At 35.9% G+C, this 25,067-nt stretch overlaps 1 protein-coding gene across 5 annotated transcripts; it reads right to left on the bottom strand.

The window, feature by feature from the left end:
- Nucleotides 1–514: 514 nt before the first annotated feature.
- LOC145030788 (putative disease resistance protein At1g15890) lies at nt 515–16,597 on the bottom strand. 5 transcript variants are annotated; one of them, XR_013676709.1, is made up of 7 exons: nt 16,476–16,597; nt 12,873–15,555; nt 12,203–12,742; nt 9,297–9,956; nt 2,105–2,773; nt 1,859–1,950; nt 1,594–1,730 (listed from the first exon to the last, which is right to left on the bottom strand). XR_013676709.1 is itself a non-coding variant. In XM_078979207.1 (6 exons), exons 2-6 carry the CDS (start codon nt 15,525–15,527, stop codon nt 900–902), a joined length of 5,361 nt encoding a protein of 1,786 aa, XP_078835333.1. In that variant the 5' UTR covers nt 15,528–15,555; nt 16,476–16,597; the 3' UTR covers nt 515–899. The 5 variants fall into 5 exon arrangements, 3 of the variants coding, with proteins under 3 accessions (XP_078835333.1, XP_078835334.1, XP_078835335.1); XR_013676710.1 differs by having other exon boundaries at nt 1,634–1,736; XM_078979207.1 differs by lacking the exon at nt 1,859–1,950 and having other exon boundaries at nt 515–1,736.
- Between the last annotated feature and the right edge of the window lie 8,470 nt (nt 16,598–25,067).

The following is a 25,067-nucleotide window of genomic DNA, read 5'->3' as shown; positions in this document are numbered from 1 at the left end:
GAATCAATTTTTATTTGGATAATGTAGATAAAGTTGTTATTTTTGCATGTAAATTAGCATAACAAATGAGAATCATTTTTTTTTGTATTACTTTAAAAATACTGACACCATTTGCATCCCTTTTCACCTCAACAAAATGTCAATTACTTGCATCCCATATATACCAACTAGACCTGCACATCATGGTTATAAAAACGTCATTCTTAACCCGTTTAATAACATTGTCCATGAGCTTCATCTTTCACCTTTAGTGTTCTTGAGTTCCAAACAACTCAAATCCAATAATTACCATAAATGCATACATTAACGCTTGAAAACAAGTGCACCACCAAACACACTATAAACCCTCCCTCTTTCATACAACAAAATGCCAGATTCAACCACTTGCACTTGCACTTGATATATAACAACTTATGTGAAGAACTGAATACATCAAATTAGAGAAGCAAAACTTATGAAAATTGTGTAGTAATGCAAAAGCTATGAATTTATTGATCCTCAATGCACGATGAGCTCAGCTTGAATAGTCGATTTATTATAATACAAATTTAGTACCTATTTGTCAATTAACATTGCTGTAGGATACTTTTTGTATTTCTCAATTGAATCCTAGTTGTTCACAGTTTGAAACTCATTCAAATCTTCTGAGTTTACTTTTCCAAAGCTATTGAGGTGACCTCATTTTCTAATATCACTATGAACTACAATTAATTGCCGCCTTTGTATGAAAATTTGCACCGGCCTCTTTTCTTGGTTGGTAAAAAATAGAAATGACACTAAAGTTTAATCAGATTTTTGCATGTAAGAAATGGAAACTTACAGCTTTTGACAATAACAAAAAAACTTCCATGAAAATTTTCAATTGCAGTTTAAGAATATTAAAGAAAGAAAGATGTAGTTTACCACTTGTTTATCTTTATAAAGGAGTTGACGTCTTCCCCTGCAATATAAAAGGAGCCAAAAGTTGTTACTATTTCTTTTAGCTGTGGAGTAGCGGAATTTCCGTTGGTGAAAGTCCTCACTGCTAGGCAATTCTTTATTTTCAAAGTATCCAATAACGGGAATGAAAAATCCTCCTTCCCCAAGCTAAACCCCTTAAGACTTTGAAGTTGTTCTAATATCAAGGACTTTAGACGAGGTAACACAATCTCTTTCATTTTTCCATCAATTTTTTCCTCCCCTTCTTCTACAACAACACTTGCGTCCTTGACAATTACCTCCTCCATATGGCGGCACATACTTATATGTAGCTCTTGGAGTTGCAACAGACTACCAGCCATAGAACTAGTAAATACATGTTCTAACCTTGAACAATCACAAATAGTGACTTTTGTTAGGTTTGGAAACTCAAATACTGTCCATTGATTGCCCTTCCATATATATCTCAGACTTAGTAGACGCTCCAACTTCACTTGTGTTAGGTTTGGAAGATTGACAAGAGTAGTAGTAGTAGTAGTTTGTGACGATTCATCAAAACCACTTCCACTTCCACTATTTCCATTTCTCCCTGCTGCTTCCAATGCAGTTTCAAATATCTCCTCTACCTCTGAACATGAGTATACATTTATCTTTTCCAGATTTTGCAGTTGCAGCAACTCACTGGATGGAATAATCTTTTCAACATTATCATTAGATTTCATATCTAATTCGATCAAGTTATGAAAATGCCAAGGTATAGCTTCTGAAGTAGCAGGGCTTGAGGTTGCACCGTGTAAACTCGGGAATGGGCTCTGCAACTCCAATAAAGAAAACGCCAGACTCATATATATGTCAAACAAAAGCATTTGAAATGTCATATATATGTTGTAAGTTTAACGAAATTAAAGAGATTATCATTATGAGTGACAATGATACTTACCTACAACTAAAAGTTATCCGACTAATGGGTTGCCATTTCTGATCTCATAAAGTAAATAGTTAGATGTGTAAGATTATTTTGGACCTTTTGCCCTTGTTCAAAATAGAAAAGTTTGATTCAGGTGACAACATAAACTTAGAAACTTGGCATGATATCTTTCTTAATTAGGTGATTCCAATTATATATATATATATATATATATATATATATATATATATATATATATATATATATATATATACATACCTGATGAAAGTTAAGGCCAGATTTTTGATCAAGAGTATGTTTGCCTAAGATTGTGTGTATATACTTGAGTTGGGGAGCTGTGGACCCACCAGCTGCAAACACCATCATTTTTGGGCATTTCTTGATGGTAACATTATCCAATGAAGGCAATCGGAACTCATTCATCCCCAAGAAGAAACCCTCCAGCTCTGGTAGATTTTCCAGTTCAATGGACTTGAGACGAGGAAAGACCACAACCTTCTTAGAAGAAGAAGATGATGATGATGATGATGCATCTTCTTCCTTCTTCACAATCACATTCAAGGCCTTGCAATTCCATATCTTTAACTCTTGGAGTTGCCTCAGGCTTTCAAGTGCAGAGAATGTGAATACATGTTCCAAACTATCACACCTTATGATTTCCAATATCTTTAAATTGGAAAGCATAATAACATTGTTATTTGCTCTCGGAATTCCACCATCACAACCACTCTTGTTGTTTTTGCTCGTCCCTTGAGTTTCAAATACTTCCTTCATCCCTTGGCAATGCTCTATTTTCAGCACTTGAAACTTTTGCATTTGTCCTGCTGTATAACATGGAATCACACTTGACAATGCATCACAGTGCCTTATTTTTATCTCTGTAGCATATTGGCATAAGCTCCAAGAAACACCACCTGCTTCAGAAAACTGCACCACATGGAAAATTTATGTTTAACACCACAAGCTTAGAAAAATTAGTTTTGGGTAATACTACAAATTGTTGAATTCTATACTACAATACATGTCACCATGATGGTCCCTATTATGTGAAGAATTCTGGAAGATTACTAATTATTTGAATTTGTTCTTATCGGGTTTTATTTTTAAATGTCATTAGGAATTAGAATCCAGTTAGGATTAAGTTTTTTAGCCGGCCCTACCTATTTTAGTATTTATATCATTCTTGTTTTACGGTTTTTTTTTGCAGTTCAACAATAATAAAAATTCTGTTTTTTTTTTCTCTTCTTCTTCTCGATACTGTTAGTTTCTTAATTATGTAATTCTAAACCAAGTTACATTTAGCTAAATACTTACTGTCATTTTTGCTTCTTACTGTTTAGATTAGAGCACATATCTTGGTTTTTATTTCACATATATGAAAGAGGGTAAGTTTCTGACTCTTGCATCATACATCGTTACTCATGTAGTTTACAGGTTATTTGTTACAAAATTTATTTGTAGGAGCTGTAACCATTAAACTGATCATAACATGATAATTAAATGATATTTCATAACGTGATGAATTGGTCATAATGTGATAAAAGATTTGGTTTGATTCTTGTCATTGTTGGAAACAAAATTGTCACAAGAAGATGATTTTAGTACATGTATTGTATTCAGCATCCGGTTTGAACAAATTACTTGTTTGTCAAATTCATTGTGTTTTTAAGTTCTTATAGTTTAGATACATCTACAATAAATACAGGGATTTGTGGGTCAACTTGTCATCCATGCCGACAGTGTTATATATCAGAAGAAAAATGCAGTAGTATGTATACAATATGCTGGGATTAGTGAAATTAACACCAAGACACATATTTTTGTTGACTTAATTATGTGTATTTTCATTTGTATGTTAAAATAATTATGATTAATGGTTAATCTTTGCAGCTTATAATGGTTAGCTTATTTACTTTGTCAAGTTTTATTTGTAAATTTAGAAACCAGGTCCAACATTCCAGGGAACTGCTCACCCCTATTTTTTTAGTTGAAAAATAAATTTGATTGTTTACTGATTATATATATATATATATATATATATATATATATATATATATATATATATATATATATAGGGAAATCTTCAGAAAAGTCCCAATATTTACGGAAAAGTTACACTTTAGTCCCAAGATTTTTTTTTTGAACGAAAAAGTCCTGAAAACCGGCAAAAATTTGCAGTTTGACCCTTTTTGACCGGTTGAAACCGGTACCAAACTAATTTGGGACTATTTCGTAAACTAATCCAAAATATTGGGATTTTTCAGTAAACAAAACAAAAATATTAGGACTTTTCTATAAACAAAACCTTAATTATTATTATTGTTATTATTATAATTATTATTATTATTATTATTATTATCATCATCATCATCATCATCATCATCATCATCATCATCATCACCACCACCACCACCAGCATCATCATCATCATCATCATCATCATCATCATTATTATTATTATTATTATTATTATTATTATTATTATTATTATTATTAAAAATATAAATAAGAATACTTTTTTTTGAACTTGTTATTATTAATATTGTTACTAATACATATAAATGTATTTAAATGAAAAAATAATATTAATGACATTGTTTAAGGGTGGAGGTGGAGGAGATGTTGCTGCCTTTAGCATTGAAATCATGCATGTTTGCTTGTATATTTTTACTTTTTATATGGCCATTTCACATTTGTTGTTATTGTTTTCAATTAAAAATAATAATACTTAACAATTTAAAAGAAGTTGCATATTTGTAAAATTCTTTATAAGTAGTTTAAGTTAGAAGGATTTCTCACTTTGTATATAAAAATGTTTACAGTAGAAGGATTATTTTCCAAATCCAACAGATCCACTACAAATATCTACATAGGTAGCCCATATCAAAATTCAAAAATATTAATTACAATATCTTGTTCAATAAAAAGTAATAGGACATGTTTTTTGGATTAATACTTTTGAATTTTGAATAATACTTTTGAATTATTCCTATTACTTTTTGTTAAACAAAATATTGTAATTAATACTTTCGAATTTTAATATAGGTTACTTATGTAGATGTTTGTAGTGGATTTGTTGGATTTGGAAAGTAATTCTTCAACCTTAAACAATTTTATATACAAAATGAGAAACTCTACTACCTTAAACTATTAATATGCAACTTCTTTCAAATTGTTAAATATTAATATTCTGAATTGAAAACAATAATAACAAATATGAAATGACCATATACAAAGTAAAAATATACAAGTAGACATTCACGATTTCAATACTAAAAACATCACCATCTCCTCCACCTCCACCCTTAAACAATGTTATTAATAATATTTTTTTCATTTAATGCATTTATATGTATTAGTAATAATATTAAAAATAACAAGTTCAAAAAATAGTATTCTTATTTATATTTTTAATAATAATAATAATAATAATAATAATAATAATAATAATAATAATAATAATAATAACAATAATAATAATTAAGGTTTTGTTTATAGAAAAGTCATAATATTTTTGTTTACAGAAAAGTCCTAATATTTTTTGTTTACTGAAAAATCCCAATATTTTGGATTAGTTTACGAAATAGTCCCAAATTAGTTTGGTACCGGTTTCAACCGGTCAAAAAGGGTCAAACTGCAAATTTTTGCCGGTTTTCAGGACTTTTTCGTTCAAAAAAAAAATCTTGGGACTAAAGTGTAACTTTTCCGTAAATATTGGGACTTTTCTGAAGATTTCCCTATATATATATATATATATATATATATATATATATATATATCCTTTAGGTAACTACTATCTTAGTATAGTGTGTATAAAATGTATTATTATATACATTAAGACTTAGATATATAATTGGTTGGAGTTACAGCTATATGTTACGCCCCGGGATCTAGATCTCGTGACAGGACCTGTACTTGTACTTCCTACAGCCGTGAGTATTACTAACACCTAATCTCCTATTGAGAGGAGACTAGGTTAAACTATTCTAAGAGATTAAAAGTAATTGACTTCAAGCATAATTTTATTTCATGAACGACTACCCTTTAAGTAGGGATAAACAAAGGACTCTAATAAGGAAACAAGATCACCCAAATCGACTCAAATACTAAAGGGAAAACTGCAATAAAGTCCCTACATATTAGCCTCATAATCGACTTAGTCCTTATAGATTTTTTTTATTCAATTAAGTCCCAAATACCGGTAATCGTATTCAATTTAACCCTTTGACCCGGTCAACAGGTCATCCAACTTTCAAAAATTACATTTTTGGCCCAGATTTTAAAATTTATTACAAATTTAGTCCAAAATTTACATTTTTGGCCCAAATTTTAAATTTTGTTACAAATTTGGTCCAAACTTTACCCTTTTTGCCCAAATTTTAAAATTTTATTATGAATTTATCCTAACTTTAGTTCTTTTTATAAAAATGATATAAACAAACATGATTATATAAAAAAATATAAATACACACCTATTTGTGTGCATATATATATATATATATATATATATATATATATATATATATATATATATAAAGGCGATAGGTGTTTGTATACATTTTTTTATAAAAACGGTACAAAAACATTATTCAGACACGTTTATATAAAATGTATACGAACACGATTTTATAAAATATATACAAACACGTATTATATAAAAAATTATTCAAACACGTTTTTATAAAAATAATATAAACAAACATGATTATATAAAAAAAATATAAATACACACCTATAAAGGCGATAGGTGTTTGTATACATTTTTTTATAAAAACGGATTTGTATATATTTATATACTTAATAAATATATTTTTTAACTAGATATTTCATATACAAAAACTTTTTAAAAAAACTTTTATATAAAAAATATAAGATTTTTATGTGAAAATAATTTTTTTTGGTATACATATGATTTTATAAAGAAAAAACATAGTAGAAACAATTTTTTGAGAAAAAAAATCATAAAAAAACTAAAGTAAGGATAAATTCATAATAAAATTCTAAAATTTGGGCAAAAAGGGTAAAATTTGGACCAAATTTGTAACAAAATTTAAAATCTGGGCCAAAAGTGTAAATTTTGGACCAAATTGGTAACAAAATTTGAAATCTGGGCCAAAAATGTAATTTTTGAATGTTGGATGACCTGTTGACCGGGTCAAAGGGTTAAATTGAATACGATTACCGGTATTTAGGACTTAATTGAATAAAAAAAATCTATAGGAACTAAATCGATTATGAAGCTAATATATAAGGACTTTATTGCAGTTCTCCCAATACTAAATGATCCTAATTACCAAATTTAAAAACTGAAACAAGATAATTTCCTAAAATAAGATATTTTCCAAAAATTAAAATACTTATTATCCGTATGATTCATAACATTACTCCCCTCCTACATATTGAGCTTGTCCTCAAGCTCAATGGTCATCCATTAGCGTCATCTTCCTCATTGTCCATCATGATGCAAAAGAGCTTGGCACATTTATGCCCAATCGAGAATATTTCATCACAGTTGAAGCACAAGCCTTTTGCCCGCCTCTCTGCCATTTCTACAGCCGTTAGTTTTTTCCAGGCCGGATTTAGTGTTTCAGTTTTGTAGTTTCCAGCTCCCCCTTTTCCTGCAGACTCTCGTTTTTGGCTTCCAGCCGAGGTTTGGTTTCCTGTAGGCCCGACCCCTATTGGTTGTCCTGCTTCGGCCACCCTTAGCTCAATTTGTCTAGCTAGATTCATGGCATAGTATAGAGTTATGGGTCTCGCAAATTCAACCTCATATCTTATCACATTTATTAGCCCCGCACAAAAGTGCCACATGCTTTGTTCTGGAGTTACTCCGGTCGTTCTTCCTAATAGAGACTCGAAACTTGCACAATAGTCTTCCACCGTGCCGGTTTGCCTGAGTTGCGTTAGTTCTCCTAGCGGGTTCATACTCATCGGAGGCCAAAACGAATTTTGCACTCCTCCACAAACTCGTTCCAGGTTGGCTGTTCTTTCATCCGCCTCAAATTCCGATACCAGTCGCTTGCCTTGCCTTGAAGAACAAATGTTGCCTGACGAACCCATGCTTCAGTTGGAGTTTGTTGTTCTTCAAAGAAATCTTCGCACTTCTGTAGCCAAGCCAAGGGGTCGTCCTTGCCATCATAAGTTGGAAACTCCATCTTTGTAAATTTCGGCACCCTAGTTGCTTTATACCCATTGACTTCATCAGTTTCGTCCCATATTTTGAACCCCTGTTCTGGTTCTGTCCTCCTTTGATACATAGGCTCTTGATCAACTTTTCGATTATGTGTTGACGCTTCACCTTTTAAAGGATCCCACTTATATTTGAACTTCGGTTGGTAAGTACTCCTCCATGATTCTGATTCATGTGCCTTCCCTGTGCCGTTATGGTTTATTCCAAACCCCTTCCCTGCGTTGTTAGGGTTTATCCTAAACTCTCCTCGTCCCCGTCCTACCCCCGTTGAGGATATGAATCCCCTTCCTTCTTGCGCGCCCAAATTAATACCCTTGCCTCTACCCTGGTTGGGTTCGTTGCTGTCTTCAAATTGTTGTTCACCTTCTTCCTCCACGCTGGCTTCTGATTTGTTTTTAGAGTTTGTCTGTTTTGACAAACCTTCTTCCAGGGACACATATTTAGCTTGTAAGTCTGCAATCGCCCCTTTAATCTCGTTATTGCTCTGTTCCTGTCGAATCATGAATTCCTCCAACTTTTTCATCAAATCTTCTGCAGGAGTCGCCATCACGAGTGGCTCTGATACCAAATTTGTTACGCCCCGGGATCTAGATCTCATGACAGGACCTGTACTTGTACTTCCTACAGCCGTGAGTATTACTAACACCTAATCTCCTATTGAGAGGAGACTAGGTTAAACTATTCTAAGAGATTAAAAGTAATTGACTTCAAGCATAATTTTATTTCATGAACGACTACCCTTTAAATTGGGATAAACAAAGGACTCTAATAAGGAAACAAGATCACCCAAATCGACTCAAATACTAAATGATCCTAATTACCAAATTCAAAAACTGAAACAAGATAATTTCCTAAAATAAGATATTTTCCAGAAATTAAAATACTTATTATCCGTATGATTCATAACACTATAAAAAGGAAAATTGTCCAAAATAATCTAAGATGCTTGGTTACAGAAACAACAAAGGATTTACATAGAATGGCAAACCAAATTAGACATGTGTGCATTTTCTAATTAGAAAAAATAATAAATAAATCTTATCAATAAATGATATGAGAATAATAAACAACAAATAGTAATATAATTGTTCAATTGAGTGAAACTTTATATGCCTCCAAATCCCATTCTTGAGTTTAAATAGTAGGTAATGGGTGTGCAATTCTCTTATATGAGGTTTGATGATTTTCTTAAAATATTTCAAAGAAAAATGGATATTAACAAAGAAATTAAATAAGTAATTGAATATGTACAAAACGTACCTTAAAGTGATCAAGAAAAGTGGTAGTTGTAGTGGTATTGTTGAATGATACTTCATTGCTCCCATCCTTGGCACCACCTCCACCAATACACTTCAGATTCTTCAGGTTATTTAGAAAGAGAGAATCAAGATGAGGGAACAAGATGGTGGTTGTGTGGGTAGATGTAGATGTAGTCATTTCTTCATCCTCATCATCTCTGTTTGAAACAACTTCTTCAATACCATCACACTCTGTTATCCAGACTTTCTTTAAGTTAGAAAGACGTTCTGCCATGAGAGGCGAAAACAAGTACTTGATGTTGTTGCAATACCCAATATGTATGGCTGTGAGGTTGTGGAATGGGGATTCAGATTGTTGTTTTGGAAGATTGAAGAATTTATTCCAGTTGCACTTCCACACTTGACTCATGTTGCACATAAAACTTAGATCCAATTCCTCGAGGTTGGGAAATATAGGTTGTTGTTGGTTATGGTGAGTTGTTACCAATTCTCTACTTGTTGGACTCTCTATCTCAAACACCACCTCCACTCCTTCATAATTGAACAATTCAAGTTTACGAAGGTTATGAAAAGAGTGTATGAGACAGGATGGGAATACAACATTAGAAATATTAGTATCAGTGACTTCTTGTAATGTCTCTTCCTCTAATGAAATATAAGCCTGCACAAATATATCCCAAAAAGAAATGTAATTGGTAACTTGAATACTGAATTGTGTCAATGATTTATAATTCCATTTGCAATTCTCACATATAACTTTGGATTTGAAAATGATTATTTTGATTTTAGGTAATTTTTCAAGGATCATTTGCAAATGATTGAAATTGTCAACAGATTAAAGATTGTTGGATCTTACACCTTCAGATAAACTATTAAAAGATGTTATCGGCTCCTATGTAACAAGAAAATATATTTTAATTAAGATGTTGATTATCTTCAAACAAGAGACAAAGTTTAGCTTGAATCGAGTAAATAAGCAATGGTAGGTCAATTGAAGGGTTAAGTTTATTAAATGTATCTGCCCAACCAAGTCACCGACCTATTCCATTACAGCCTAAGTTTCTACTTAAATTTAATAAATAAATAAATAAATAAATAAAAGGATGAATGGGTTCAGTCGTGGCATCACAATAAAAAACAATATAGTAAACTGTAAAAACGGTCCATGTAGTTAGCATTTTTCGGTAGACACCAAAAGCAAATATAAAATCAAGAAAGTGGTGATGTGTTTGTGTGTCTTTGAAATCAGCTCTCCCTTCCATCCTCATCTACTATATCCACCAAATGCACCTCGACCATTTTTTTTCAAGCTAATATATCTATAATGTAGATTTTATCAATTTACGTAGAAAACCATTCAACTTTCTATCAAGATCAAGAAAACAGATGGAAGGAATTTATATTGGCATTTAGATAAAATTTGCTCTTATTAAATATCAAGTCCTTTTACTTTAAGTTATTTCCAGTTACGGGCTTTTTAGAGCCAAATACTTTTTTGTTGGAAAATGACATTTTTAGTTGATAATTTATTAAATTTATTATTTTTTACTACAAAGTAATTAGCGACATTTATAATGATTTATTAATAAAAGTTCCGTGATGAAAAGCTAATCACATTTATACATGATCTCTAATGAAATATCACGTTTTGTAGTCATTTTATATTAAAAAAAAAAAAAAAAGTAGTCACATTTATAAATGACTTGTACTGTAACATTAAGTCAAGAAATGGTTTGTCACTTAATGATTAGTAAGGTTTCCTTCTGATTGTGATGCCCAAGTTTAGTCATTTTGTGAAAATATGCCTCTAAAATTGTCAAGTGGCAAATACTTCAACGACCAAAGTTGTAATTTGGTATTTAATATGTCATTTAATTCACCTATTCTTACACCTAAAGAAAAAAGGCAAAAGAAGTCAAAATGTCAAGAGGTTTAATTGTATCTTTTTCTTACTACGCCTTATTGAGAAGTTGGTGAAAATTGCAAACTTTGAGGTAAAGTCGTGTAAAACACTTATATATATATATATATATATATATATATATATATATATATATATATATATATATATATATATATAGAGAGAGAGAGAGAGAGGTAGGTTCAAATATTTTTCACATCTATTGTGTGCTAGAATGCACCAATAGGAATTTAGTATTAATTATATGTATATTAAATGCTATCCATACTTATAACTTACTTTTATGGAAACTAATTAAATTCGTCATTAATGTCAATAATAATATTCTTTCAGAATGAATTCATATGTAGAAGAATGAGAGTATATTCTAGTAGAATACACTCTTGTTCTTCATATTCCATGCAACTTTCTTGTAGTTTAAGCGAGTGAGTCCTGAAACAAAATACGAACTTATATATAAACACCTAGATGCGAATTCATCTGAAAGAATGTTATTGCTGAGATTAATGACGGATTTAATTAGTTTCTATAAAAAGAAAATTATAATTATGGATATCATTTAATATACATATAATTATGGAAATCATTTAATATCTATATTTATTTAATTAAATAATTATTTAATTTACTAAATTCCTATTGGTGCATTCTAGCACACAATAAATATATACCACCATAGCTCTTTGTAAACACTGCAAAATTATAGTGGATTGTTTCTCGGCTTCCTCCGCGTGTAGTTTTTCCCAATTTGAGTTTTTCCACATAAGTCTTTATGTCTCTTTTATTTATCGTTTTCATCCGTCTTTTATTGGTGGTTGATTACGCTTTATATTTTAATTCCATTCCACATCAAACTAATATTATTCTAAATTACTCGGATTTTTGGGGCGTGTGTTCACACATATTACTACACATCCCACCTTTTTTATTCAAAAAGTGGGAGCTTAATCCTTAATTAAGTAAGAAAGTGAAATTGAAAGACATACCTGCTCTTGCTCTTGTCTACTCACTTCCAACTCGTTATTTCCCCTGTTTTCTCCGCAACTCCTTATATCCATATCCAAAAGTGCCTCGAGATCAAAATTGGTGGTGGTAGGTGTGAATACATTTCTAAATCTCTTGCATTTTTTAATGATTATGCTTTCAACAGTTTGAAAGCCACGAACAAGGGGATGAGAGTTAACTGTACCTTTTATCCTCCACACCTCTCTTAGCTTCCCTGAACTCTCCACTTTGATGTTTCTTAAACTACTGTTGTTGTCTTCTTCTTCTCTAATTCCACCATCACAATCCAAGTCGATGTTGAATAACGATTCAATGGAACCACAATTCACGACTTTAAGCTCTTCAAGATGATACAACAGTGATATGGGATTGTTGGGAAACAGATTCACAAGCTTATCACAGTTACTCACTTCAATCTCTCTTAACTTAACTCTCTCACTCCTACTAAATTCACATGGCCATACTTCCTTTAAATTCTCCATGTCATCAATTTGAAACATCTCCAACTTGGGAATTACAACCTACAAAATAATCACCCCTTAATAGCCACATCAAAACAATAATACATTATACAATCAAATTACACATATTCTGAAACTTTTGGTTGAATTTTTTTTTTTAATTGTATTAACATAAAACATATATATGTACCTCTTCCTTCAACAAACTAGATGTTTCCAACTTGTTTTGTGGATAAATGCATGTGAAACCTGGAATGCCCTTAACTTTCAACTCTACAAGTTGTGGTAGCTTAATTATGTTGACATTATTACACAAACCTAATAGCTTTGGCAGTCTACTCAAAGATAAAAACTTCAGTTTCGGGAATGTAATCGTCTCTTTTTCACTACCCCTAGTCCCATTATGTACGAGTTCTTCCATATTATCGCATTTGTAAACTTCCAGATGCTCAAGCTTTGACAGAGTATTTGCAACGCTAAGTTTGAAAAGGTATGTCAACCCTGCACACTCAGAAACGACAAGGACTTTTAAATTATAGAAAGAAGAGGATTGAGGATGTGTTGACTTCACCTCAACATCTTCGAGATCATTCATACCATCCACACTTAAACAAAGCACCTCTGTTTTCACAAACAACTCATTAAGTTTAGAGTCCAATACTTCATCTTTGTTGGTCACCAACTGCAACGTATTTCCATATGAGTGGCTACTCTTACCGATATTTTCATCTAAAGAGCGCCTTACTGAGATCTTGAATCGGTCAAGATTTTGAAATGACATATACTTCACTTGAGCTTTGTTATTGAAGAACTCGAATTCTAACGCAGAGAGGCTGTTTGAAAGCTCTGCCATCTCCTTGCAATTATCATCTATAACCCACCTAGACACATTTCCAATATAAAGTTCTTCAAGTTTGACCAAATTTTTCAAGACACCCTGTTCTATACGAAGATCATAACAATGTCTAATATAAAGTAGCCTTAGCTTCTTCAAATTTCCGTATGTAGAAGGTAACCTTTGAATGCTAGAACCAACAAAGCTGAGCACTTCCAGATTTAACATATTTCCAATACAAGAGAAATCAAACATCCTTAATGAACAATCATGGAGATGAAGCACTCGAAGGTTAGTGGAGCATTGAGGTAATGAGGGAAGCAATGGATTCTTCATTTCATCGTATGATATAACCCGAAGCTTTTCCATTCCTTCATAAAAGTCTTGAGGAAACCTTAGCAACTTATCTCCATGCATAAGTTTCAAAATCGTTAGGTTTGGAAACTTCAGGTCTCCTGGAAACTCATGCATACTCTTGCATGTTAATGACATTGTTTTGCAAGAGTCAGTCAAATCATTTTCAGTCCACCCAGGAATATTACCATGATTGACAATTGAAGCATGCTCTACTTCTGAATACATACCCAAAACAAAAGCACGGACCAGATCGTGCATCTTGACGTGCACATCATCATCACTTTCAATTAACAAATTTGTTTGCACTAGTCGCTCAATGCAGGTGTTGAGCCTGTTTCTTGCTTCTCTAATCGTATAAACTCTATCAAATATCTTTAAGCCCCATCCGTACCTCATCAACTCCTCGGTAGGAATATTGAAGTCTTCAGGAAACAAACCACACATTAAAAAAATGGATTTAGCCTCCTCATCTTGGAGATTGTGGTAGCTCGTTTCAAAGACTTTAGGCGCAACATTACGAATGTCATAGTGCTCTATACGTGAAAGTGCATCCTGCCATGCATCCTTTCTTTTGTTTCTAAGAGTACATGCCATGGTTTTGATGGCAATAGGTAGACCGCAACACTTCCTTACGATATCCTCTCCTATCTTATGGAGCTCGGGATCAGAAGTTTCTACAAATTGCTGGAACAAACTTTGTGCTTCTGCTTCTATTAGAAGTCCCACATTAAGAATTGAATTAGCTTCAACCCCCATCACTGTGCAAACATGTTCGTCTCGTGAAGTCAACAAAACCTTGAAGTCGACACCTTGATTCGGAAAAGGACTTAAACCAATATCTTCCAAATCAACGGCCTGCCAAACATCATCAATTGTTACAAGGAACTTATTCTTGCCTTCTTTAGAGTTGGCCTTGAACCATTCACGAAGCTTATCAGCTCTTGCCGGTTTACTGCTTTCTTTTAATTCTACACCAAGGTAATCTGCTACAGCTTGTTGAATAGCAATTGGGTCCGTCTTTTCCCCTATAACTGCCTCAACCATATAATTGAATAGTCTATTTTCTTTTGCAACCTTCTTGAGCCTTTGCATCATTGTGGTCTTCCCCACTCCGCCCATCCCACATAATGCTATCATGTGGGATGTGTTGTTTGGTTCAAGTGCTTTCAGTGCTTGAGTAAAAGTTTTTTCTCTTGACTGAAAGTCATCATGATCACTTGATGGTGTGGAGGTGGTTGCCTTCATGGTATCAACTTTTCCCAAAGGAATGGGTTGATCAGTCCACGTGATCAAAGAGTGTTTTCTTGTGGCACTTTCAATCTCCTCAATTAGTTTGAAGGTTTCTCTTCCGACTGTGTGTCTACTCTTGAGACTGCAACAAGTACCGACATCACTAGGAACGGTTTTTACTTTTGCATCGATCTTTTGCACTTCTTCCAACCAGTTCCTAATTTGACATGAAACCTCAAGACAAGTTCTTATGTTCATGTCCAAGTGGTCTTCTTCGGCTTGTCTTAGAGCATCCAATTCCCCCATTTTTCTTCTCATATCCCTCACATGTTGTGTGCTGGAAATGAGGTAGCCTAGATGCTTCTTAACAGGTTCCATAAGCGTCTCAGCAACTGGTTTAAGAATGGCATTAACAACATCCATTGTTGGAAATTCTTACTTGTGGAAGAACCTACATAGTAACCAACAACTTGTCAGACAAAATTGGATGAAAATTTATAATGGATTGGGCATTTAAATGCATCCTAGATTCATTGCATTGAGTAAGGTTTGATTAGCTTTGGCCCATCATCCAATGATGTAATGGTAATATAGATCATCTCATAATCTAAATTGAACTTAAAGATAAAGTTAAATAGAAATTAATCTAGATGATGGTAGTAATAGGAATCAATAAAATGGTTTATCATTGATTAATTATAAAAAAATACCAAAATATGATTATTTTAAAGAAGATGATAGTAATTACAGGTGTTAGATACGTGATGTCTTCATTTTTTAACATATATAAAGGTGGATAGATCAACATATGATGGAAATGGGAAAAAGATCTTTTGTGGGATGCTGTGGTAGCAAATCCCTTAAAAACTAAGCCGGATCCCTTCACAAAAATGGATTTTACAGAGGCACCTCTTAAATCAATCTGATCAGAAAAGCACAATCAGAACCCATTATTCTTCGAAAGATACGTAAAATATGAATCAGCTTTCAAAGGGCAAGTTCCAAAGCTAATGATTCAGTAACAGAGCCAAGAAAGGAACATAATTTCCTAGGCAATAATGCAACAGTTTACAAAGCAGCATTTGGGGATGAGCAATCTTATACGTGTCTGGTATGTCAATAAAACTAGAAAGTGATGACGGACAAAAGTAAAATATCGGTTAAGGGCTGAGATTTGAAATATCGGAAATCGCGGAGTAGCAGTACATTTGTCAAAGTCAAACTTAAAGTTAAATCAAAGTCAAAATCATGGATAATTGCAAAAATCAACTAAGATAGTAAGCTAATCTAACTAATCAGTAGCATTGTAGGCTAATAGCAATAAAGTAAACAACCAGAGTCCAGAAGTCAGAATCGTATGTGAAAACAAACCAGGTAGATTCGTAGGTCAAAACTCAAGAACCACGGCGCCCTCGCCAAGCTATCCTTTGTCGCAGAACTGGGAGTCGAATCTGAATCTAGGAAAGAGAAAATAGACGTTGGAAGTTGGAAGTTGAAACTTGGAAGGAATGACTAACGGGAATGTAATTAATTAGGTCTTTGTAATGGAGACTATGGAGTGATGCGGATTGCCGATGTGTGCGAGCGTGTCGTGTAAAAAAAAATCCAGCCCGTTTCATGTTTTGGGCTAAAAATAGTCGATGACTCGGCCCAGTTTGTATTTTGCTTAGAAGTTGACCCAAAAATATGTATCATAATATCCCAGTGTATATCAGTGCAATTCTTTCGATCACTATTTGGGTCCGAGATTCCAAAACCGATATTATTTCTAGGTTAAATATTTGAGATCTCGTTGCTATTGACTGCACAATAAAAAAAATGATAAGGAAAACGTAATGGTCACTAACTAAACTGACCAACAAGTATCACCTGCCACTTCGTAGGTATCTTTCCTCGTTTTGAGGTTCGCTATAGTTATTTAGTCGGAGGTATGTTGAAGTTCATCATGTACTTCTCTAAAGTCGACTACACCCGTTTTAAGGTTTGCTATAGTTGATTAGTCGGAGGTTTGTCGAAGTTCATCATGTAGTTCTCTGAAGTCGACTACATAGAGATTCTTCTGTTTCGGAGAATATCAGATTAGAGAAAGTCGGAGTTCAATGTCAACATGTGATGAGGAGGCAACCTAGAGAGTCGAGGTCATGTTTTGCGAGAGAAATCAGGAACATCCCACATGGAAAAAAGGACAATGGGTGAAGAATATGATTGGTTGTAATATTCTTGGATCAAAGTGTTGTTCGATTTTCATTAGATCAAATAAAAAATGAAAGCAATTAAAAGAACATTATGTTTAAACTAAGGATCTTGACTCAATCAATTAAACACAATCACTAACATAAAAGAAGGTTCAACATAAATACCTTTTTTGTTGTCAAGAAGCTTTTAGGATCCAAATCAGAATCCTCTACCAATATTGCACCCCTTAACGAGAAAGCAAACAAGGAACTCTAGCTCAAAGTCTTGAAAATTTCAACCAAAAGAAACTTGTCGGTTGCTTTTATTATCGACGCAGCTGCACATATGGAGGGGAAAGGAGGATGAGACAAGATTATTACGCCTCGTTCCCGAGTTTAACAAAAGAAAAGAATAGAAGAGAAAAGAAAGTCATGAAAGAAAAGAAGAGAAAGGAAAGGAAAACAAAATTCTCATTTGTGTTCCCGAGTTTGAGAGAAGTAGAAGGAAAATGAATCATTTTGTTCTTTCTTTCCGAATCCTCCCAAATCGGAAGGAAGGTTAGGAGGGAAAGCGATCCTCTCATTTCTCTCCACTTCCCTCCTTTAATGAAACTCGAGAACACCAATCTCTTTTATTTTCTTCTCATTTCCACTCATTTCCTTTCCTTTCTCTCGTTAAGTTCAACTCGGGAACGGGGTGTTAGGGTTTTAGAGCATCTAATTCCCTTGGTCCAATATAAATATATATATATATATATATATATATATATATATATATATATATACACACACACACACACACTACATTATAAAGGAAATCTTACTATTTCTAAAAATAAATTCAATACAATAATATTATTTTTTTAAGACGTTCAAGTGATTAAACTTAACGTACAATCAAACGTCAATAAAATAATATTATTCTATCAAAACTCTTACTTCAATTGTTAGATGGTCCCAACATATAAAATACTATTTACAACTACCTAATATATATTTAATTGAAACTCATTTAAATGGTCCTATCTTTTCCCCATATATCACCCGGTATACTCATTTCTCTTCACTTCCCTCCTTTAATGAAACTCGAGAACACCAATCTCTTTTATTTTCTTCTCATTTCCACTCATTTCCTTTCCTTTCTCTCGTTAAGTTCAACTCGGGAACGGGGTGTTAGGGTTTTAGAGCATCTAATTCCCTTGGTCCAATATATATATATATATATATATATATATATATATATATATATATATATATATATACACACACACACTACATTATAAAGGAAATCTTACTATTTCTAAAAATAAATTCAATACAATAATATTATTTTTTTAAGACGTTCAAGTGATTAAACTTAACGTACAATCAAACGTCAATAAAATAATATTATTCTATCAAAACTCTTACTTCAATTGTTAGATGGTCCCAACATATAAAATACTATTTACAACTACCTAATATATATTTAATTGAAACTCATTTAAATGGTCCTATCTTTTCCCCATATATCGCCCGGTATACCCATGTACGTTTTCCACTAATATTTTGATCGAGTCTTGTTGATGCCGAGATATCTGCAAATATTTGTGGTCGCCTTCCCTCTTATCATTTTATATGACTAATAGACTCTACAAATTATATTGAATCATGGAAGCACATCAATTTCCTTCCGGTTAAACCCTAGCTATCGTCAACAACACCACCCCTCTCCTTATTCTATCCTCCCGTCGGCGACCTACACCATTGCTCGACACAGTTTCCTCTTAATTCGAAAAATTTGGCCTCCTTTTCCCTTATATTCGCTGACATCTTCTATCTATACACTGAAAGGGGGTGCAATTGAAGATAATCTATCAGTCATCACCAGCACTACCCTCTCTTCCATCTCTCCACCTGCCAACGAACTTCACCATTGTTTTTATTTCCTATGAAATCGCCTCTGTCTTCACCTCTACATCTCGCCACTTGCGGAGCAAAAAAATAGAAGGATCAGATTCCCTTTTCCCCACATCCACATGCAATACCCTCGATTATACCAGTCAAGTCCTTCATTCCACGGTTCTTCGTTTTCCGCCCCATTTTAAAGCAACTTATCTTCCCCTAGATAGGAAACCCTAAATCCCTTCTCACAACCTTCAAACTATTCACAACTCTTTAACACTAACACTAGCCGTCACTCACCAACACCACGACAACCATATTTCAGCAAAATCATCCACCATCGTTTTCCTCCTTGCCACTGTCATGGCATCATAAGACCAGCCCCACCGATATCTATAGAAAGAAACTCCTATTGCATCTTTTCCACCACCACGCATACCATTCCCCATCTATAGACAGATGAAACTTTAGCCACGACACCTCTTCAAGACCAGTCAACTATGTGAGAAGATCCAAATAAGTCGAGGCTTTGGGGTTAGGGTGCTTGATAGCTTTTGTTTGTTTAAGTTTTGTCTCAAAGTTTTGTTCTTTCGATTTTACAAGAAATTGCGACGGTCTAAAGCCCTTCAACACCGATTATATGAATGGGTTTCAAATTCTCTCCAAAAGGAACCCTAATCTTTCACACACACACACACACACTAAATCGACATTGCTAGAAGATGCTTGACGTGTGCTTCTTCAATTTCATCGTGAACGCGAAAGGTAAGTCTGAATTTTTCCTATATTTTTCTCTCAATCGAACGATGTCACATGGTTATAAAGGCTATTGCATATTTATGGAGATGGTGAGCGGATTTGATCAATTGATATTAGTTTCCTCAATCTTCTGTCATCTACGCCTATGCAGCAACCAAATTCGCAACCTGTGTCTCTTCTCAGCCTCTTGCTTCTCGATCTACCACCATCAATACTACTCACAGCCACCATTATCATCGTCTGCTGGTATCACAACTAACCCCCACGACTCCATCACACCTCTAAATTATTTCCTTTTTTTTCTGAATATGTATCTTAAAGGTTTATACTTGCTAAATGTTGGTTATACAAAAGTTCATTAATTTTGTGTAGAAAGTAAATGGTCAGTTTTGGCAACTCCTATACAACAAGTAAAGTAGTCTATGAGGAAAGGCTGGGTCAATTCCATATTCAATGATAGTTTATTAATTTTCCCTAATTTCCTGGTTGTTGATATGTGTTAGGGTCGAAATGTTGTAATGAGTCGAAGTTTGTCTTTGGAGTCTTCGAAAATTTTTGTAATCTATTTTACTAGGGCATAATATTCGAAGCTTAATGTATAGTCCTTAGTATATTTTTTGTACGCTTTCCTCTCCTATAAATAGGAGTGGTTATGTAACGACCCAATTTTCACATCCAAAAATTTTGTTTAAAAAACATTACTTTAGAAAATATTAATAACTTAAAACATCATTTGATCAACCACAACATAAGTGAAACATGTCTGAAAACCAAAAAATACAACTGAACAGAATATCAGAGTATCAATCCCAGTGAAGCTCGTAAATGCGGAAACCGGAGAACGTGTGTGTGACATGCTGCTACCGCGCCGGCTCTTTTCCTCTAGCTGAGGAGGTACCTGAAACCAAAACTGAAAACCGTAAGCACAAAGCTTAGTGAGTTCCCCCATAATACCCCATACCATGCAAACATATACAACCAATGTTCAGCTAGGAGTTACGGGCCTTGCCCACACTCGGGAAGATACGGGCCCTGCTCACACTTCGCTAGCCGGGAGATACGGGCCTCGCCCACACTTGTGAAGATACAGGCCCTGCCCACACTTCGCTATCTGGGAGATACGGGCCTAGCCCACACTCCAACCTCGGAGAGATACGGAACCTGCCCACACTCAACCGCTAACCCATAAGATACAAGTATCACGCAGACAACAAGTATAAACAACTCTATCATACTAACACATATATCATACTTGACTAAATCCAGAGATACGGGCTCGGCCCACACTCTAGTACTAGCATCTCGTCTACACGGGTCGGCCTTGGTGCCTTAGACCCGTTCCTACTGAAAAGGAAACTCACCTCGAAATAGTTGCTGGCCTGCGTGGGAACTGATCACCTACTGCTGTTGCTGCTGCTCCGGAACCCTCCGGCTGCAATTCCCACAATATACTCAATCAAACACTGCTCACTGACCTTTGGGTAAAATGACCATTTTACCCCTGACCTTACCCTAAGTCAAAGTCAGAGTCAACTTCCAGTTGACCCGACTCACCGAGTTGGCTTCCCAACTCGTCGAGTCCCTACCCAAGCGACTGTCCTGAATCCCGATCCTACCCGTCGAGTTAGGCGACGACTCGACGGGTTCGCCTTCTTAACCAATATATAAGTCCTTCATCCTACTCGCCGAGTTGTATGAACAACTCGTCGAGTTCATCTTCATCCGAAGAACACTTTGTGCTAAGACTCGCCGAGTTGTATGAACAACTCGTCGAGTCCATCTTCATCTGAAGAACACTTCATGCTGCGACTCGCCGAGTTGTATGAACAACTCGCCGAGTCTGTTCTTGATCTAAGGAGATTGCCTTGAACTCGCCGAGTCAGGGCATTGACTCGCCGAGTACCTCCATAGATGGGTTAAGCTTCCGACTCACTGAGTCACACCCCGTGACTCACTGCTCACTCGACATTACGAAAAGGGGACAAACTCGGAGACTCGCGAACAGACTCGCCGAGTCATATGAACGACTCGCTGAGTCGTTGCCATGCACTACTAAACACACAGATTTGCTCGATTCCAGTCCATGCCATTCATAGATCTGGACTTCTAGGACATGAATCACACGTAAAGTTTCCAACTTTACGTGTGGATATTCACCAATATGGATTTTAGGGCTCAAAATGACTCAAAAGGGTAGATCTAGGACTATCAAGCAACATGGGGCCATAAAGCTAACAGATCTGAGCTCCTGGGGCTCAATCTTGCATAGATCCAGAGGCTAAACATCTTATTACGACATATAATGCACATACAAGCTTGGGGATTCAACCAAGAATACCCAAATGAAGTAATAAGCATAGAATCATGGGGAAAACGGGTTGTACCTCAAAGGAACTGCTGAAAGAGTGCAAAGATGCCGGGATTCCCTTCCTTCCTCTTGATCTACTTCCCCTTTTTCCTCAAACCTTCAAGAACACACACACAAAAGCCTCAAACTCACAAGGAATAAGCTTAGAACGGGAGTTGGGAGCTCTGGGGAGAGAATGGGGGCTGGCCTGGGCGGATAAGTCCATTAAATAGGGTGCAAACCCCTAAAACTTAGGGTTTCATCCAACAGCTGTGACTCGCCGAGTCCAGGATATGGACTCGCCGAGTTGCCAACTTAAACGTGTCCCGGGTCCCGCAACCACTCGGCGAGTCGGACCTATGACTCGCCGAGTCCAAGGCTAAAAGAAAGGAAATACTCAAATAACATTTACGTACCAGGAACCGGGTGCTACAGGTTACTAGTGTCATAGAGACGAAGACTTTACAGAATATTTCACTTATACTCTGTAAAACTGAAAAAGCGTAATAGAGCCAAACAGATCATATTTACATCGGTGTTCAAATCTTGGAATCTTACTTTGAATTCACACTCTGATTAAATCAATACTTGATTCTTTGATTCTTCAATTGGTATCAGAGCAGGAATCATATCTCTGATCTGATTTTCACATTGTTCAAAAGGTTTTTGAATCAACTTTTTGATTCAAAAGTTTCCGCACTTTTTGTAACACCCAAAGTTTTGAAAGCCAAGAAAGTAAAGGAAACCCTAAAATTAAGAGGGACTCGGCGAGTCTAAGGAGGAACTCGAAGAGTCCGAGCGGGATCCGAGTCGAGGAGTAAGTGACCAACTCGGCGAGTCGGCCAAGGCGACTCGGCGAGTAGGGTCTGTGCGAGGAAAACCCTAAATCCGGGGCTTGGAGCCTATTTAATCACCTCATTCTTCTTCCTAGGTCTCCTTTACTGTCTCTCACACCCAGAACGCCGCACCCTAAGCCTCCATTGTGCTCATCCAAGCTTTTAGCCATTTTGAGTGGTTTAAGGGAAGAAGAAGAAGTGGAAATCTTTGAAGCATCAAGGAGTGGCTTTGGATCCGAAGTTTGGGGAACATTTCTGAACATCTGAAGGTATTAAGTCGTTTCTCTCCTTTAGATCTTCTTTGGTTATGAGTTTTGGGGCTTTTAAGCCATGTCAAAGATCAATCTCGAGCTTGAGGTCCAGATCTGAGGTTGCTACCTCAGATCCATGCTTGTTTTGGTTTAGAATCCCGTAAAGTATCAGCCATTGAGTGGATTTTGGAGCCTCTTGGTCTTAAACCCTAGTTTATGGTGCATTTTGCCTAGATCTCCTTCTCTACACGTAAATTTTGCAACTTTACGTGAGGAATAGGCTTGGAAAGGGTAGATCTACAATTTGGAGTCCCTACATGACTCAAAAGTCCTCTGCATGTGTGTAGAACCGAATGGACTCGGCGAGTCCTTCAAGTGGACTCGGCGAGTAGCTTGAAGATGAGGAGGAACTGGACGAGTGGGATGAACAACTCGGCGAGTTGGTTGAAGAATGCCTTGTGCTCGGCGAGTCTGTTCTTAGACTCGATGAGTCAGGTCGCGTGGTCCCAAACCCTTCGAGTTAAGACTCGAGTCAGCGAGTCGAGCCAGGACTTAGTGAGTTGGACAGGACATGATTCGGGAATCAGTAGACTCGACGAGTCAGGGGCTAACTCGGCGAGTCAAGTCGCGATTGGAAGGACTTTGAGCGTAAGAACTCAGCGAGTCAGTAAGTGGACTCAGCGAGTAGGGTTGACCTGGAAGGTTGACTTTGATCAGGACTTTGACTTGGACCAGAGTTGACTTGGTTGACTGTCGGGGGTCAGTTAGACTAAGTGTTGCATTGATATTGATAGCTCGTGAAGCAAATAGAGCAGGAGTTCAGTGGGTGGTCGGGCAGCAGCTAGTGGGATCATCAGCAAGTTTAGCCAGTGCAGGTGAGTTTCCCTTTGTGTGAATGGGTCTACGGCCACAATGCCGGCCCATGTAGTTACGAGTAGAAGACCCGGGGGTTAGCCCTAGGCACAGTATGCTAGTTTGATATGCAGGACAAGGTCCAATGATAGCGGGCGGGTGCCCAAGGAATGGTTTATGTGATAGTTTATACTTGTTGTCTGTGTGATACTTGTATGTGCCTGGTAGGGTGGTGAGTGTGGGCAAGGTCCCGTACCTTACCAATAGAAGGGTGTGGATGGTGTTCCACATCTCATTAGCAGCAGATCAGGGGTGAGGCCCAAGTTAGGGAAAGAGAGAGTGTGGATTGGACCCGTATCTCACTATCAGCAGGAGCAGGGACGAGGCCCCCTGGCTCATCAGTAGAGTTCGGTTGTTAGGACCGGAGGGTAGTCAGACACCCCAAAAACGTCTGACAGTATGTGATATTATGTATGCATGCTAGCATGATCCGTTATATGAGTTAGAGGCGGTAAGGGGAGATAGTCCCCCCCCAGACTACCGGTCGATAGGGCCGAAGGGGCGGTCATGCCCAGCCATGCTAGATAGATTATGTGACATATGTGTTATGTGGTAGTAGTAGGGGTGAAATAGTCTCCAGTATCCGGTCGAGAGGACCGAAGGGGAGACCAGCACCCAGATATGCTAGTCAGTATCCGATCGAGAGGACCAAAGGGGAGACCAGCACCCAGATATGCTAGTTAGTATCCGGTCAAGAGGACCGAAGGGGGACCAGCGCCCATATATGCTAGTCTGTATCCGGTCGAGAGGACCGAAGGGGAGACCAACACCCAGATATGCTAGTCAGTATCCGGTCGAGA

This window comes from Lactuca saligna, chromosome 2, assembly GCF_052625555.1.
Source record: "Lactuca saligna cultivar CGN05327 chromosome 2, ASM5262555v1, whole genome shotgun sequence".
In the NCBI taxonomy this organism is placed as follows: Eukaryota; Viridiplantae; Streptophyta; class Magnoliopsida; order Asterales; family Asteraceae; genus Lactuca; species Lactuca saligna.
Note: the sequence above shows the minus strand (reverse complement) of the source record. Positions and strands in the feature narration are given on the sequence as shown.

Bases quoted from the DNA above. Each gene is read 5' to 3' on its own strand.
- LOC145030788 (XM_078979207.1), bottom strand. From the start codon at position 15,527: ATGGATGTTGTTAATGCCATTCTTAAACCAGTTGCTGAGACGCTTATG. The intron at 9,957-12,202 runs GTATGTCTTTCA...ATATTTGTGCAG, and splicing joins GTAGACAAGAGCAAGAGCAG to GCTTATATTTCATTAGAGGA. The intron at 2,774-9,296 runs GTACGTTTTGTA...CATGTGGTGCAG, and splicing joins CTTTTCTTGATCACTTTAAG to TTTTCTGAAGCAGGTGGTGT.